This window comes from Salarias fasciatus, chromosome 19 (assembly GCF_902148845.1).
Source record: "Salarias fasciatus chromosome 19, fSalaFa1.1, whole genome shotgun sequence".
In the NCBI taxonomy this organism is placed as follows: Eukaryota; Metazoa; Chordata; class Actinopteri; order Blenniiformes; family Blenniidae; genus Salarias; species Salarias fasciatus.
The window spans coordinates 963,705-978,804 of NC_043763.1; the positions used below are offsets into that span (position 1 = coordinate 963,705).

At 51.1% G+C, this 15,100-nt stretch overlaps 1 protein-coding gene across 1 annotated transcript; it reads left to right on the forward strand.

Annotated features, from left to right (window-relative positions):
* The first annotated feature begins 10,511 nt into the window (after positions 1-10,511).
* Positions 10,512-11,075, forward strand: LOC115407069 (extensin-like). The gene has a single exon (XM_030117427.1). It carries the CDS (start codon positions 10,512-10,514, stop codon positions 11,073-11,075), a length of 564 nt encoding a protein of 187 aa, XP_029973287.1.
* The last annotated feature ends 4,025 nt before the right edge of the window (positions 11,076-15,100 follow it).

Sequence of the window (15,100 nt, forward strand, 5' to 3'; positions counted from 1 at the left end):
GTCAGCGCTGAGCGGCGGCCCGGCGGCGCTTCCCTCCTGAGCCCTCCAGCCTGTGAATCCCCGAAGAGAGCCAGGATCCTGCTAGCTGGCGGCACGGTGCGGCGGCGGACGTTCCCGGTGTTGCTTGGGATTCTGGTCAAATGTAACCTTGCGCAGCAGATGGGCCTGATTCAGTTCCTAAATCCTGCAGATCCCATCTTGTAGCGCTCCATGGACCAATGGTTTCACTCTGATAAAATTTCACCGGCCAAATCAGGGGAAAGAGGCGGGAGCTGCGGGAGGAGCGGACGTGACGAAAGACGTGACGACAGCGGGAAGCTCGAAGAACTTCCAAAACCATGGCGGCATGCGGAGCGATCTCCGTGGACACGGCAACATCTGCAGTTTTTTAAGAAAGCGACTCAGTTTCTTCTTTGAAAGAGGAGCACAGAACATCACTTCAAGTCTTTTTGTCAGGAAACGACGTCTGCTGCTTCTCAGCAGCGCATAAGCTCCGTCACACCGTGGCTTGATGCGGATTGGTCTGTGGTGAGTGTGTCGCGTGTCAATCAGAACGGTCGTCCAATCGTCTTCTTCTTTGGCGTCCAATCGCCAGCTACTGAATGTTTTGAAGGTCCCGCCTCTGAAATCAAATCGGAAGAGCGGCTACCCAGATGGACTTGTGTAATATTTCCGTGGCGGACATGAAACTGTCCATCTGGCGTGTCGGGTTAGGTCAAATGCATAAACTCTGTAAACTTTATCATTGACAAGTAAATGATCAGAAATACCATGGAAGCAGTTCACAGCAGAACGCCACAGTCCTGGGCTCTGTCAGGTGTCTGTGTGACACCTGGGCCTGGCATGTTGGTGGTGGGGGAGGAGGCGGGAGTGCGGAGGTGGGCTTGGGGGGAGGGGGGTGCCGGATCGGAGGGTTTTCGGAGGTTGTGATGCCCTGGGTCCCTGGAGGGGGCTGGCCTGGGGCGGGGAGCCGCCTATGGAGGCCGGTTCTCCTGGGTGTGGTCATGCCTGAGTGGGGCGGTCAGCTCTTGGGCTTTTGAGCTCTGGGCCCTCAGCTCTGCTCCCTTTGGTCATCCGGTGCCCGGTTGGGCGCCTGCCGGTTTTGGTCCCCCGAGGCCCCCATGGGTCCACCAGTGAACAGAAAATCAGAACGACTCGCACTGAATGCCGTACGAAGTGAGTCTGACAGTTTCCACTGCGCAGTTTGTGCTGGTATGAATGGGATGGGGAGGTGGAACGGGTCGGAGCGGGTCGGAACGGGTCGGAACGGGTCGGAACGGGTCGGAACGGGTCGGAGCGGGTCGGAATGGGTCGGAACGGGTCGGAACGGGTCGGAGCAGGTTGTAATGGGTCAGGATGGGTCGGAATGGGTCGGAACGGGTCGGAATGGGTCAGGATGGGTCGGAGCGGTACGGAGTGGTATCTGTCTCCACTGCAGGAGCACAGTAGGAATGTGGGCGGGTCGTGGGTGGGTTGCAGGTGGCGGCGGAACATCAGGTTCCTGACCTCATTCCGGTAAACTAGGGATCCCAGTCCGGCTGCGGTTCCTCAGCAGAACTGTTCAACCCTCAAGTGAAGCTGTGAGACTGTTCTCTGTGGTACCAGCCGGTCAGAAAATCAACCAGTGTGTAAGACACACACACAACCAGCAGCACAGGACGAGCTGTTTAAACATGGCGGTGTGTCAAGCGTGACGGTCGCCACTGACCAGTCAGCACACAGCAGTGTTGTCCGTCCTGGTTATGGAACTGTTCTGTTGAGACAGGTACCTCAGTGGAGGCCTTCCAGAAAGTGGGAACGGTTTGTAACGGTTCTGTCTGTTTGGCCATGAAAATGTCTGAGTCTCCTGTTTGAAGTGAGAGTCAGTAAAAAGCGGAGAAGGCGAGCAGCAGGCGGAGGCTCTTCCTCCTCAGGATATGGAGACCCTGACTGCTGTTACAAAACCAGCAAAGGACTTTTTACAGAACGTGAGACCTTCAGGAAGAGAAGACATTCAGAAGGTATTCGTCCTCACTCTACAGTAGTGTGATCTTTCGTATCACCCCACTCTGGTCTGATGACTGATGACCCCTGACCCCTTTTTTTTTTTTTTAATACCTAATTTTGTGTGTTAGTAATATTTTCTTTATGTGTTTCTTGCATGACTGTATGTTTCTCCCGTGGGGAACAGTCTTAAAGAACAGAAGGCTCAGAAAGGTTCTGCTGCTCAGAGGACCTTCATCTGTTGTCACTGTTGGAAATGTGAATGCTGTGTTGTTGTTATTTCCATCAGGGATCAGGCCTCTCTGTGAAGTGAGGGAGCCGGACCACCTGAGGTTAAACCTCCATCACATGGCCCCCGCCGCTCCGCCGGCCGCAGGACGTCCCGGCTCCAGATCTCCGTCCTCCAGGACGGTGGAGACGACACTGATTACACATCATTTGCATTCCAGATGAAGCTGCCGGCCGTCTGTGCAGCCATCAATAATGCAGTGACAGCAGAGCCGGAGGATCATGAACATGACTCCCTCCTTCCCCCTGGGCCCAAAACACCACCGGGACCGGGACCAAGGTCCTGACCGGGACCGGGACCGGGACCAAGGTCCTGACCGGGACCGGGACCAAGGTCCTGACCGGGACCGGGACCAAGGTCCTGACCGGGACCGGGACCGGGACCAAGGTCCTGACCGGGACCGGGACCAAGGTCCTGACCGGGACCGGGACCGGGACCAAGGTCCTGACCGGGACCGGGACCGGGACCAAGGTCCTGACCGGGACCGGGACCAAGGTCCTGACCGGGACCGGGACCGGGACCAAGGTCCTGACCGGGACCGGGACCAAGGTCCTGACCGGGACCGGGACCAAGGTCCTGACCGGGACCAAGGTCCTGACCGGGACCGTGTACCTGTGTGTACCTGTGTGTGTGCCTGTGAGTGTACCTTTGATTGTACCTGTGTGTACCTTTGTGTACCTGTGTGCACCTCTGTGTGTACCTGAGTGTACCTGTGTGTAGCTGTGTGTACCTTTGTGTACCTGTGTGTGTATCTGTGTGTAGCTGTGTGTACCTGTGTGTGTACCTGAGTGTAGCTGTGTGTACCTTTGTGTACCTGTGTGTGTATCTGTGTGTAGCTGTGTGTACCTGTGTGTGTACCTGAGTGTACCTGTGTGTAGCTGTGTGTACCTTTGTGTACCTGTGTGTGTATCTGTGTGTAGCTGTGTGTACCTGTGTGTGTACCTGAGTGTACCTGTGTGTGTAGCTCTGTGTACCTTTGTGTACCTGTGTGTGTAGCTGTGTGTAACTGTGTGTGTACCTGAGTGTACCTGTGAGTGTAGCCTTGAGTGTAGCTGTGTGTACCTGTGTGTGTACCTGTGTGTGTACCTGAGTGTACCTGTGAGTGTACCTGTGAGTGTAGCTGTGTGTACCTGTGTGTAGCTGTGTGTACCTGTGTGTTTACCTGTGAGTGTACATGTGAATGTACCTGTGCGAACCTTTGTGTACCTGAGTGTACTTGTGTGTACCTGTGAGCCCGGGCAGCCGGTGCAGCTGTCTGTTGGTGCTGAGCGGGAAGGAGGCGGAGCTGAGCCTGTTCTGCCTCTTCAGGGCGGGCCGGGCGCCCGGCGGCGGCGCCCTGCTCAGCTGGGTGGAGGGAGGAGCCTTCCTGCTGGAGCCCTGCACACACAGCAGCGTCACGGCGTTACCCGGGTTACCCAGGCTCCAGATGAGGCTGGGAGGGAAAGATGGAGGACAGGAGACACAGGCTGCTGGTGGTTAAGGGTCAAGTTGCTTTCCGGATCGGATCGGGTGTTTGTGGCTGAGGAACCCGATCCCGTCCTGACGGGCGATCGGCCTCACTGGACAGAATAGCTGAAGACGGACGGAGTGACGGAGCGGTCAGTGGGAGCAGACAGCAGGTCCAACAGTCAGTCAGGCTCCTCAGCCTCCCCGACGAGTCAGACACCGGCACAGCCCACACACACACACACACACACACACACACACACACACACACACACACACCACCACCACCATAATGCAGCTGTTCAGAAGACCACGCCACATGTCCCATGAGCCACTGAGGTCCATGTCAGGAAACCCTCAACAACAACCCTGGTCTCGGCGCCAGCAGTGTGTCGGCCCCTACCTCCTGGTCCCCTGCAGGCCCGCCTCGCCCCCCTGCCCTCCTGGACCTTCCAGACCTGGATGGTTCCTGAAAAGCAGTCAGCCACGTGAGAAGGAGAAGCTGACGCCGCAGGACCACGATGACGCTCGCATGCAGACCACCTTCTCTTTCCTGCTCTTATGAGGCATGCTGAGGACGCAGCAGGGGCACGCCGCTGCACCATGGGACCGGGTCCAGCCGCAGCGCAGCGCTCTGGAGGAAGACCACCTGTTTGAACCCGGGACGCTCCCCTCAGTGCTGCTGTGCAGGCTGCTCACTGAGCACTGACACCCAGAGGGAAGCTGCTGCAACACACCCACCTCCACACGGTGTGTGTGTGTGTGTGTGTGTGTGTGTGTGTGTGTGTGTGTGTGTGTGTGTGTGTGTGTGTGTGTGTGTGTGTGTGTGTGTGAGCTGCTTCTCTCTGGACAGTCATTAGAAGGAGACTATCCAGCAGAGGGAGCTGCTCTGAACTCCTTGTTGGGGAACCTTGGTTGTGTTGACTGAGCTGAACCGCTGACAGCACCGAGCGAAGCCAGAGAGGAGAACCGAGGGAGGAAACAGCACGTTCTCTTTCCACACTCACTCTCCACAACTGATCAATGGATTTGGGTTTGTTCTCTTCTCTTTAAATTCAGTGAATTTGTTGGGTATTAGAAATGAATCAGTTGAACTGGAACTAAACTAAAACTGAACAGAAGACATTTTCACATTGTTGTAGCTCTGGTAGGCTTTAAAGGGCAACTCCAGTTTTCTGACATCTGGACCTTATTTCGAGGTGTGTGCATGCTCATATACTCTCTCAGACAAACATGGTGCAGCTCGGAGTCCTTCAGAAGTTATTTAGATCCAACAGATTTAGCCGCACTTAGCGGGGGCCACGGCAATGGAGCTTTAGCGCGGGACATAGCTAACCCACCTGAAGACGGTAGACGAGCTGACTTTATGATAACACTGGCGATGGATGAAAAAATATAGCTGAAATGAGCGGCTTCGCAGAGATTATGTGTCGGGTGTCAGAAAACCAGAGTTGCCCTTTAAGAAATGTTTCACTGTTTTACTGAAGTCACTATAGAGGAGCTGTAGAGCCACTATAGAGGAGCTGTAGAGCCACTATAGAGGAGCTGTAGAGCCACTATAGAGGAGCTGTAGAGTCACTATAGAGGAGCTGTAGAGCCACTATAGAGGAGCTGTAGAGTCACTATAGAGGAGCTGTAGAGCCACTATAGAGGAGCTGTAGAGCCACTATAGAGGAGCTGTAGAGCCACTATAGAGGAGCTGTAGAGTCACTATAGAGGAGCTGTAGAGCCACTATAGAGGAGCTGTAGAGCCACTATAGAGGAGCTGTAGAGCCGCTATAGAGGAGCTGTAGAGTCGCTATAGAGGAGCTGTAGAGCCGCTATAGAGGAGCTGTAGAGTCGCTATAGAGGAGCTGTAGAGCCACTATAGAGGAGCTGGAGAGTCACTATAGAGGAGCTGTAGAGCCACTATAGAGGAGCTGGAGAGTCGCTATAGAGGAGCTGTAGAGCCACTATAGAGGAGCTGTAGAGCCACTATAGAGGAGCTGTAGAGTCACTATAGAGGAGCTGTAGAGTCGCTATAGAGGAGCTGTAGAGTCACTATAGAGGAGCTGTAGAGCCGCTATAGAGCAGCTGTAGAGTCACTATAGAGGAGCTGTAGAGTCACTATAGAGCAGCTGTAGAGTCACTATAGAGGAGCTGTAGAGTCACTATAGAGGAGCTGTAGAGTCAATATAGAGGAGCTGTAGAGCCACTATAGAGGAGCTGTAGAGCCGCTATAGAGGAGCTGTAGAGTCACTATAGAGGAGCTGGAGAGTCACTATAGAGGAGCTGTAGAGTCGCTATAGAGGAGCTGTAGAGCCACTATAGAGGAGCTGTAGAGTCACTATAGAGCAGCTGTAGAGCCGCTATAGAGGAGCTGTAGAGTCACTATAGAGCAGCTGTAGAGTCACTATAGAGGAGCTGTAGAGCCACTATAGAGGAGCTGTAGAGTCACTATAGAGGAGCTGTAGAGTCACTGTAGAGCAGCTGTAGAACCACTATAGAGGAGCTGTAGAGTCACTATAGAGGAGCTGTAGAGTCACTATAGAGGAGCTGTAGAGTCACTATAGAGGAGCTGTAGAGCCACTATAGAGGAGCTGTAGAGTCATTATAGAGCAGCTGTAGAACCACTATAGAGGAGCTGTAGAGTCACTATAGAGGAGCTGTAGAGTCACTATAGAGGAGCTGTAGAGTCACTATCGAGGAGCTGTAGAGTCACTATAGAGGAGCTGTAGAGCTGCTATAGAGGAGCTGTAGAGTCACTATAGAGCAGCTGTAGAGTCACTATAGAGGAGCTGTAGAGTCACTGTAGAGCAGCTGTAGAACCACTATAGAGGAGCTGTAGAGTCACTATAGAGGAGCTGTAGAGTCACTATAGAGGAGCTGTAGAGCCACTATAGAGGAGCTGTAGAGTCACTATAGAGGAGCTGTAGAGCCACTATAGAGGAGCTGTAGAGTCACTATAGAGGAGCTGTAGAGTCACTATAGAGGAGCTGTAGAGTCACTATAGAGCAGCTGTAATATGTCACAAGCTCCCAGTTTAGTTTTTTTCCCTGTAAATCCTTTCAGAGTGAAGGACTGTCTTTCTGTGGTTGGATCTCTGTTTTTGCAATAATGTCACTGCCCACAAGGTGGCAGTGTGGCATTGTTTCTTTCTCTATCCCCCCCCCCCCTCTCTCTCTCTCTCACTCTCTCTCAGATGAATCCACATAGAACTATGTGATCAAAATGATTTTTAGTTAACATTTTTCTTCAAGCGATCGTATCTGGTAGCCTCTGACTTCCTCATTTCTTTCAAACTGACCATTGAACCATTGCTCATCTATTTTATGTCGGATTAAATTGGTGCTGCTAAATTTCATTGCTCTGGTAAAACATCTTTCCTTGATCACTCCATCTAATTATTGTTATTTTATCTGAAATATCACCACCAGTCCAATAAATGAGTGTTTTTGGTCAGTAATATCCTCTTCGGCGTGATTTCTCACGTTTCCTGAGGAAACCATGTTTGGTGTGAAAAGTTAATGAAGGTGGATTGAAACATGTGAGGAACCACAATGAGGTCGTTGATCTCGATAAGACATATCTACATCAGGAACCAACTGGACGGCCGGACACACACTTCACACTGCACACTCACGCAGATGTTTCATCTGGACTCATTGGAGAAAGAAACTGAAGCCTGCCGGACAGGAAGCTGTGTGGGCTTCAGCCACAGAGACACGGCTGAGCTCTGTTTGTATTGATTAGGTTGTGTTCTCTGAATCACTGCCTTCTGTGTGTGTGTGTGTGTGTGTGTGTGTGTGTGTGTGTGTGTGTTACTGGATGATACGGCTCCCTTCATTTCCTGTGAATAGAGCCGTATCGAGGAAACAGATCTCTGCGTGTGTGTGTGTGTGTGTTCAGTTAGATGAACAGATTAGTGGATGTGTGCACGTGAGACAGCACCAGATATCCTCCCTTCACAAAGAAACGCACCAAACCTGCTGCAGGTTTCAGCCACGTCTTATTGTCAGCCGAGCGGTCCGAGAGGAGACCTGAAGCCCGGTCCTGCAAGCAGCTGAAACCGTGTGTGTGTGTGTGTGTGTGTGTGTGTGTGTGTGTGTGTGTGTGTGTGTGTGTGTGTTCTGCAGCCTTCAGCTCAGACTACTGATGAAAAAACAGAGAAATGAGACGAGTCCTGGTGATTTATCTGCATTGAGCCGTCCGGTCAGACTCTACACACACCAGGTGCAGTGGTTTGCTTCACTGCGGCTCCCAGCCAGAGTCCTGCACTGGGTCGGTACCCGCAAAAACAGCTGATTTGCAGGTGGTTTTTAAAAGCTTTTTTTTTCTCGGGTTCGGATCTGGGTGGGAACAATAGCTTGCGGGTCGGGTTGCGGGTTGTAGATTGACTCATGAGAATCAATATAAAATAATAATAAATAAAATAAAAACGTTGTGACGTGATCCGTCTGCTGCGACTGTCTGCAGCACCGCCGCTCTCCTGCTTCCATTTCCGGGCTTCAGTTAGTTGAGCAAACTACAGAAAACTGTCTTGGTCATTATTTACTCTCTGAGGGTCGCTTCCTGTGACAGTCATTGGCTCAGCTGTTTAATCGCGTTTCGCCATCTAATAACACAATTTGTGATTGGACGAGAGCATCAAACGGTCTGCCGCCGTCTGACAAGCGCCACTTCCAAAACAGTTAATAGCTATTTAGATATTTGAGAAATAAATGGATAAAACGTAGAACTATCACTTTGTAATGTTCCTGAAGTGTTCAGACATTACAGTGTTTCCCTGATGGATTACTTTTCTCCTCCATGGATTCTAAACATGTCCCGGCTCGTAGCTGCTGAACGCCGCTCAAGTCTGGACAGAAAGTAAGTCTATTACACACGTAAAGTTCCCTTTAAGAGATTAAAAGTTTAAAAGCATTAAACGTAACAAAGGAGTGTTTTTACAGTTGTATGGGAGAAGAACAGCAGGGCTGATGATTCAGGACTGAAGTCGAGCTGCTTCATTCAGGTGTTATTTAGTCACTGGCAGCTGAACTGTGGCGAAGTGCTGCATGCCGTTGGATTCTCTCAGCGTTGTGTGTCGCCGCCGGTCGTCCTGCCTCCCTAACCCAGCATGCATCTGTGACCTCTGCCATCCTGCTCTGGACAGGCTGCAGGCCGATGCTTTAGTCAAGGAATGCCCAAAAGTTGAGCCTAATGCTGAAGATCTGTACACCTGCCAGCCCCCCCCCCCCCCCCGAGTCCCTGTGGCGAGGGTGAGTGTCGCAGCAGGACGCAGCAGGACGCAGCAGGACGCAGCAGGACGCAGCAGGACGCAGCAGGACGCAGCAGGACGGAGGTTCTGCTGCTGGAAGCTTCCAGACTGATCTGCTCTTCAACAGGAGCTTCTAGCATGAAGCTCCTCTGGACAACATGGTTTCTGACTGTATTTCATTTATTCTGAGTACAGTACCTGATACTGCTGGAGCTGGCAGGAGGACAGAGAGACAGGAAGAGAGACAGGGAGACAGGAAGAGAGACAGAGAGACAGGAAGAGAGACAGGGAGACAGGAAGAGAGACAGAGAGACAGGAAGAGAGACAGAGAGACAGGAAGAGAGACAGAGAGACAGGAAGAGAGACAGAGAGACAGGAAGAGAGACAGAGAGACAGGAAGAGAGACAGAGAGACAGGAAGAGAGACAGAGAGACAGGAAGAGAGACAGGAAGAGAGACAGAGAGACAGGAAGAGAGACAGAGAGAGAAGGCCACAAACAAGAAAACAAAGCAAAGCGTGAGGAGAAGGCAGAGAGAAGACACGACGGTCTTCAGTTAGTGTGGACGCTCCAGACGAGCGGCTGCTGCTCCTGCATGAAGACATGCCAGAGGACGTCCTGCAGGCTGAGCTGGAGGACACAGCTGGGACTGAAGCGGGACGTGGAGCTGAGGATCCAGGTGTCAAATTACACCAGAGCATCAGGAGAGACCTGATCCAGATAGACATCAGTCTAATGGTGCGCTCCACCGGCTCGTTTCAAGCTTCACAGGCGTCACGACGCCTCAAAGTTGACGCATGTCAAGTGTGGAATTCGACGCGTGTTCAAATCTACACACGACGCTTGCAACGCTCGCGACGGCAGCTCATTGGTGGGAGTGGGAGGAGCTTAAGTGCGTCACAAGGAGGGACGTCTTCCCCAGAGTGCTCGTCTGTGATTGGATGACGCTTCCAAAGTTCAGTTTTCCCAACTTCAGGTGTTGACGCCTGCAACGCGTCTGTTTCGCGCAGAGCCCTGTGGGTAAAACAGTCCCCCCCCCCCCCCCCCCCCCCCCCCCCTCCCACAGCGCCGCCGCTTCAGCCTGACCGCCTCCCGGAGCGCCGCAGCAGGGAGGATCTTCCCTCTTGCCTTTTCAGCTCCTGGCACTGTTTCTGCTCCGTGGTTCAGAGGCGCCGGACCATTTTCACATTTTTCGAAGAAGGGGGGGACTGTAGTAAGATAAACACTGCCTGTGAGCTGCCTGTGTGTCTTTGGGAGGTGAAATGTTTCACAGCTATGCTGAAGGCTACGCTATAGCCACATGTAACGGCCACAAGTCTGAAATCATTCTTGGGTTTTTTTTATAACCACAGTCCGGGGACTTTTGGTCCCCCTCGTATGAGCGTTTTGGCTTCGTGTGGATGGGGCCTGAATGTTGCTCAGATTATTTCCAATTTAGCAGGATAGTTTTCTCCACAATGCACAAGGTGGTGAGAACCATGTGGACTGAGTTTATTGCCATGTTAGATTCACCCAGATCACCCTATAGGCACAGTGTGGGAGTCGCAGGAGTATTCATGTGTCAGCCGAGGACGCCCAGATCCAGACCCCCGGATCCAGACCCCCGGATCCAGACCCCCAGACCCAGACCCCCGGATCCAGACCCCCAGATCCAGACCCCCAGACCCAGACCCCCAGATCCAGACCCCCGGATCCAGACCCCCGGATCCAGACCCCCGGATCCAGACCCCCAGACCCAGACCCCCGGATCCAGACCCCCACATCCAGACCCCCGGATCCAGACCTCCGGATCCAGACCCCCAGACCCAGACCCCCGGATCCAGACCCCCAGATCCAGACCCCCGGATCCAGACCCCCGGATCCAGACCCCCAGACCCAGACCCCCGGATCCAGACCCCCAGATCCAGACCCCCGGATCCAGACCCCCGGATCCAGACCCCCAGATCCAGACCCCCGGATCCAGACCCCCAGATCCAGACCCCCGGATCCAGACCCCCGGATCCAGACCCCCAGATCCAGACCCCCGGATCCAGACCCCCAGATCCAGACCCTCCGGACCACAGGACAGAACTGGGGCCAGCTCAGAACCTGATCTCCACAAGAGCCATCCCGCGGGTTAGCTCCCTCCATGGCAGACCTTTGACCTTTGGTTCCAGAGCAGGGAGTTCCTGTCTCTGTGACCCCCGTGGAGAGTCTCTGTAAGGCAGGCTGGTCTGAGTTTGGGGCAGAAGTTTGGTTGTGATGCAGCAGAGCATCGTTCCGGCTGCAGAGCGACGTTCCGGCTGCAGAGCGACGTTTTAGCGGGGGTCTGAGGGATGCTGGAGTCCGGGTGGTTCTGATGAAATCAGGCTGGTTTTTAACCAAATGGGACAAGAACAAACGTCCCTCTGCGGTTTCTGGTTCCGCCCTGCAGTGCAGCTGGTCAGAGCTCTCCCGTCTCCATCTGCCTCGTTCTGGTTTTTTAAGGAACGTCTCTCAGCTCGGTGGAGTGGGGGTGAAAGGTCATGTGAGCGTGCGTGTGCGTATCTCCTGAGCTCTCACAGGAAGTGGCAGCTGACATTTCCTCCAGAAGTGCAGTGTTTCCAGCAGACGTCCAGGAAGCGGCAGCGCGGCGGACACACTGCGGTCCGACCGACGGGATGCGGACTGCGGTTACCATGGAAACAGAGAGGGAGGCCAGAAAGGCCAGAGGCGCCTCACCCCGGGCTCGGCTCCTCTGCAGACCTTGGCTGATAGATCCAGACACCGTTAGCGTTCTGGGCTCCGGTCCGTCATAACGACGCCTTCTCTCCTCCGTCCTGTTTCTTCCCCTCATCCCCCTCAGACTGAGTCCACCGGCTGGCGTCTCCCTGACCTCCTGCTGGAATCCAACCAACAAGACTGTTTTCCAGAGATCTAGATATACGCTGGATTTTCTCTGTTTTAACCATTTCCACAAATTCTATAACCTTGAAATGTCTCCTGAAGGTCAGACTTTGTGAGTTTGGAATGATGAACTGTGACCCTTGAGGTGACGGATATCGAGGTTGCCATGTGAGGAAGTGGGTGTGAGGCATGGCGGCGTTTCCCTGGCTCCTCCTTCTGGCTCCTGGCTCCTCCTCCTGGCTCCTCCTCCTCCTGGCTCCTCCTCCTGGCTCCTCCTCCTGGCTCCTCCTCCTCCTGGCTCCTCCTCCTCCTGGCTCCTCCTCCTGGCTCCTCCTCCTCCTGGCTCCTCCTCCTCCTGGCTCCTCCTCCCTGCTCTCTATCCGGGTTCTGGGGTCAGAACCAAGCCGAATGGAGAACACAGGAGTTTCTGAGAGGATCAGCTTGTCCCCGCTCCGGCCTCCAATGAGTGTGTGTGTGTGTGTGTGTGTGTGTGTGTGTGTGTGTGTGTGTGTGTGTGTGTCACTAAAGAGGGTTCAGCTGGTTCTTTCCTGGCTGTTTCCTGTACAGTGTGAGCGCTGCCGGTCAGGTGTGGATTCACTTAATGACTCATTAGCTGCAGATTTCCAAACACACTCCTCTTTCATCCCTCCGTTTCTTCACAGGTTGACTCTGAGAGGAAACGACTCCAACAGCAGGAAGACTTTCTGTTCTGGCAGCGTTTGGCTCAAGATCTCTACTGCCTGAAGGAAGAGCGCTGCGTGTGTGTGTGTGTGTGTGTGTGTGTGTGTGTGTGTGTGTGTCAGCAGGCTGTTCAGACTGGTGAGAATACATATAAAAATAAAGTTGTACAGTTGGAGAATGTTTAGGTAGAGAAACATTTCACATCTTCACCTCCGTATTTACCTACTTTTGCCCTTTACTACGTTATCTTTCTTTCTTTCTTTCTTTCTTTCTTTCTTTCTTTCTTTCTTTCTTTCTTTCTGGATCTGGACCTGGATCCAGATTATGACCTGTATCTGGATCAGGAAATGGACCTGGACCTGGACCTGGATCTGGGTCTGGGTCTGGACCCCCTCCGGCCCCCGGTGAAGTGTTGGAGCCTGCTGGAGCCCTCGTCATGCCAGCACACCAGTTGTTGGAGCCTCCGTCCGTCCGTCTCCACCCGGTTCTTTGATTCTATGCTTGGTATGAAAAATTCCAAAACAGCTGACCTCAGATTGTTACCGTTTATTCTAAGTACAGCCAGATGTAACGCTCAGCGCTGGACCTTACAGGGAAAGATACGAAGTATTTCGATAGGATGCTGATCGTTCATGAGACAGAGCTTTTATTCCATCTTCTTCTGGGCGGGGCCAAGGCAGAGAGGCTGGACTTTGTTCACAATTGGACAGTTTGGTGTAGGGCTGGGCGATATGGCAAAAAAAATGATCACGATTTTTTTTCTTCATATCATTCAATCTCGATTATAATCACGATATGTTATATTGTTTTTCAACCCGTTTTAAAGCATCTGCACTGAAAACTAGAACTATAGAATAGTTTAACATTTTATTAACAAACCAAGCAAACAGCAATGCAAATTAAATAATATAAACATAGAAAAATATAAGAACAATCTCACTTAACAGTGCAGTAAATGGGAACAAAAAAATCTAGCACCAAGATAATAAAATCGGTAACGCTTCCTTTTACAGTACGGTAATTACCATGTATTAACATGGTAATTGCAGGGTAAGTACCATGTAATAAGGAGAAGTTACTGTAAAATTACCATGTAATTACAGGGTAACTATGTTGCTAATTACCTAGTACTTTTAGAGTAATTACCAAGCCAATTCCAGGCAAATACCAAGTAACTACCTGGTAGTAAGTATTAATTACTGGGTAATTATAATGTATATAGCAACTATGTCGGAAATTGCCAAGTACTTACTAAGTAATTGCTAAGTAATTACCATGTAATCATTGGGAAATGTAGACTTTTTACTAGGTATTACTAGGTACTGCTAGGTGTGTACGCTATGTATTTCCCTATTAGTCAAGTGTTTTTTACTACTTACCTGGTAACTTCTTAGTATTTCCCAGTAACTACAACATTTACCTGGTAATTACGGTTGAACTGTAGACTACTGCAAAAGGAAGTGAGGCCTGTTTCCACACTATTACCTGGTAACTACTTATTCGTTACCCAGGAACTGCAAAAATACCTACCTCGAAATTACATAGTTATTAAAGTGGATTTGTACTGTAAAAGGAAGTGAGGTCTGTTTCCATGTTATTACCTGGTAATTACTCATTTATTACCCAGTAAATAGAAAAATATTTACTTGGAAATTACATAGTTATTAAAGTGGATTTGTACTGTAAAAGGAAGTGAGATCTGTTTCCATGTTATTACCTGGTAATTACTCAGTATTTAGCCCGTTACTCGGAAACTTTCACATTACCCCACAAACTTGCACCAAAAATGCAGCAAACCCCATCAGTGTCTGTGATACAGTCTCTGAACAGCACACTGTATCTGTCAGGAGATCAGAGTTTCCATCAAAACCACCATCACCAGCCATCACATTACATTAAGATGAACGCATTATTATTACACTTCCTCACTACGAACACCTCACTGTGACAGACATGCAAAAACAAGAGAGCTGCCAAAGATAAACATTTTAATCAAATGGAGTTCAACTTCTTATAAAACAATTTACAAAACAGTGCACATTTTTAGCAGTCAGGCACCTTTTCTTTTTTTTTTTTTAAGAAACAGAACAGATTTCTTTTGCAAAAAACAAAATACAAATAACATTGCTAAACAATCACTATAAATCAACATTAATAAGCAGAGATGGGATACTTGGACTCGAGACTCGGACTCGACTCGGACTCGAGTCACGATTTTATGACTTTTTGACTCGACTTGATAAAATCAAAAAAAGACTTGGACTTGCTTGGACTCTAAGCTCAGTGACTCTAGACTTGGACTCGACTCGAATCCTTTGACTCGACGAGTCACGTCAAGTCATAATAGTCATTTTAAAAGTGCGATGTATGAATCATTTTTATTTTTTATCGCTTCATTTCATGGGATCGCAGTGGCGAGGTGCGCCTGCGGCGGGAGCGCTTGTTTCGTGTCGCCTAGACCACGTGCAACGGGCGGAGTTCGTTCACTTCCGCATTGACGGGAGCGCTCGTTTTCAGCACCCGCGCATTCCAGGCGCATTCCAAACAACACAACAGGTCGGCCACGATTGTTTATAATAAACTGGTTTCAACACTGCCC

Coding starts and splice junctions, on each gene's coding strand:
- LOC115407069 (XM_030117427.1), top strand. CDS start 10,512: ATGTGTCAGCCGAGGACGCCCAGATCCAGACCCCCGGATCCAGACCCC.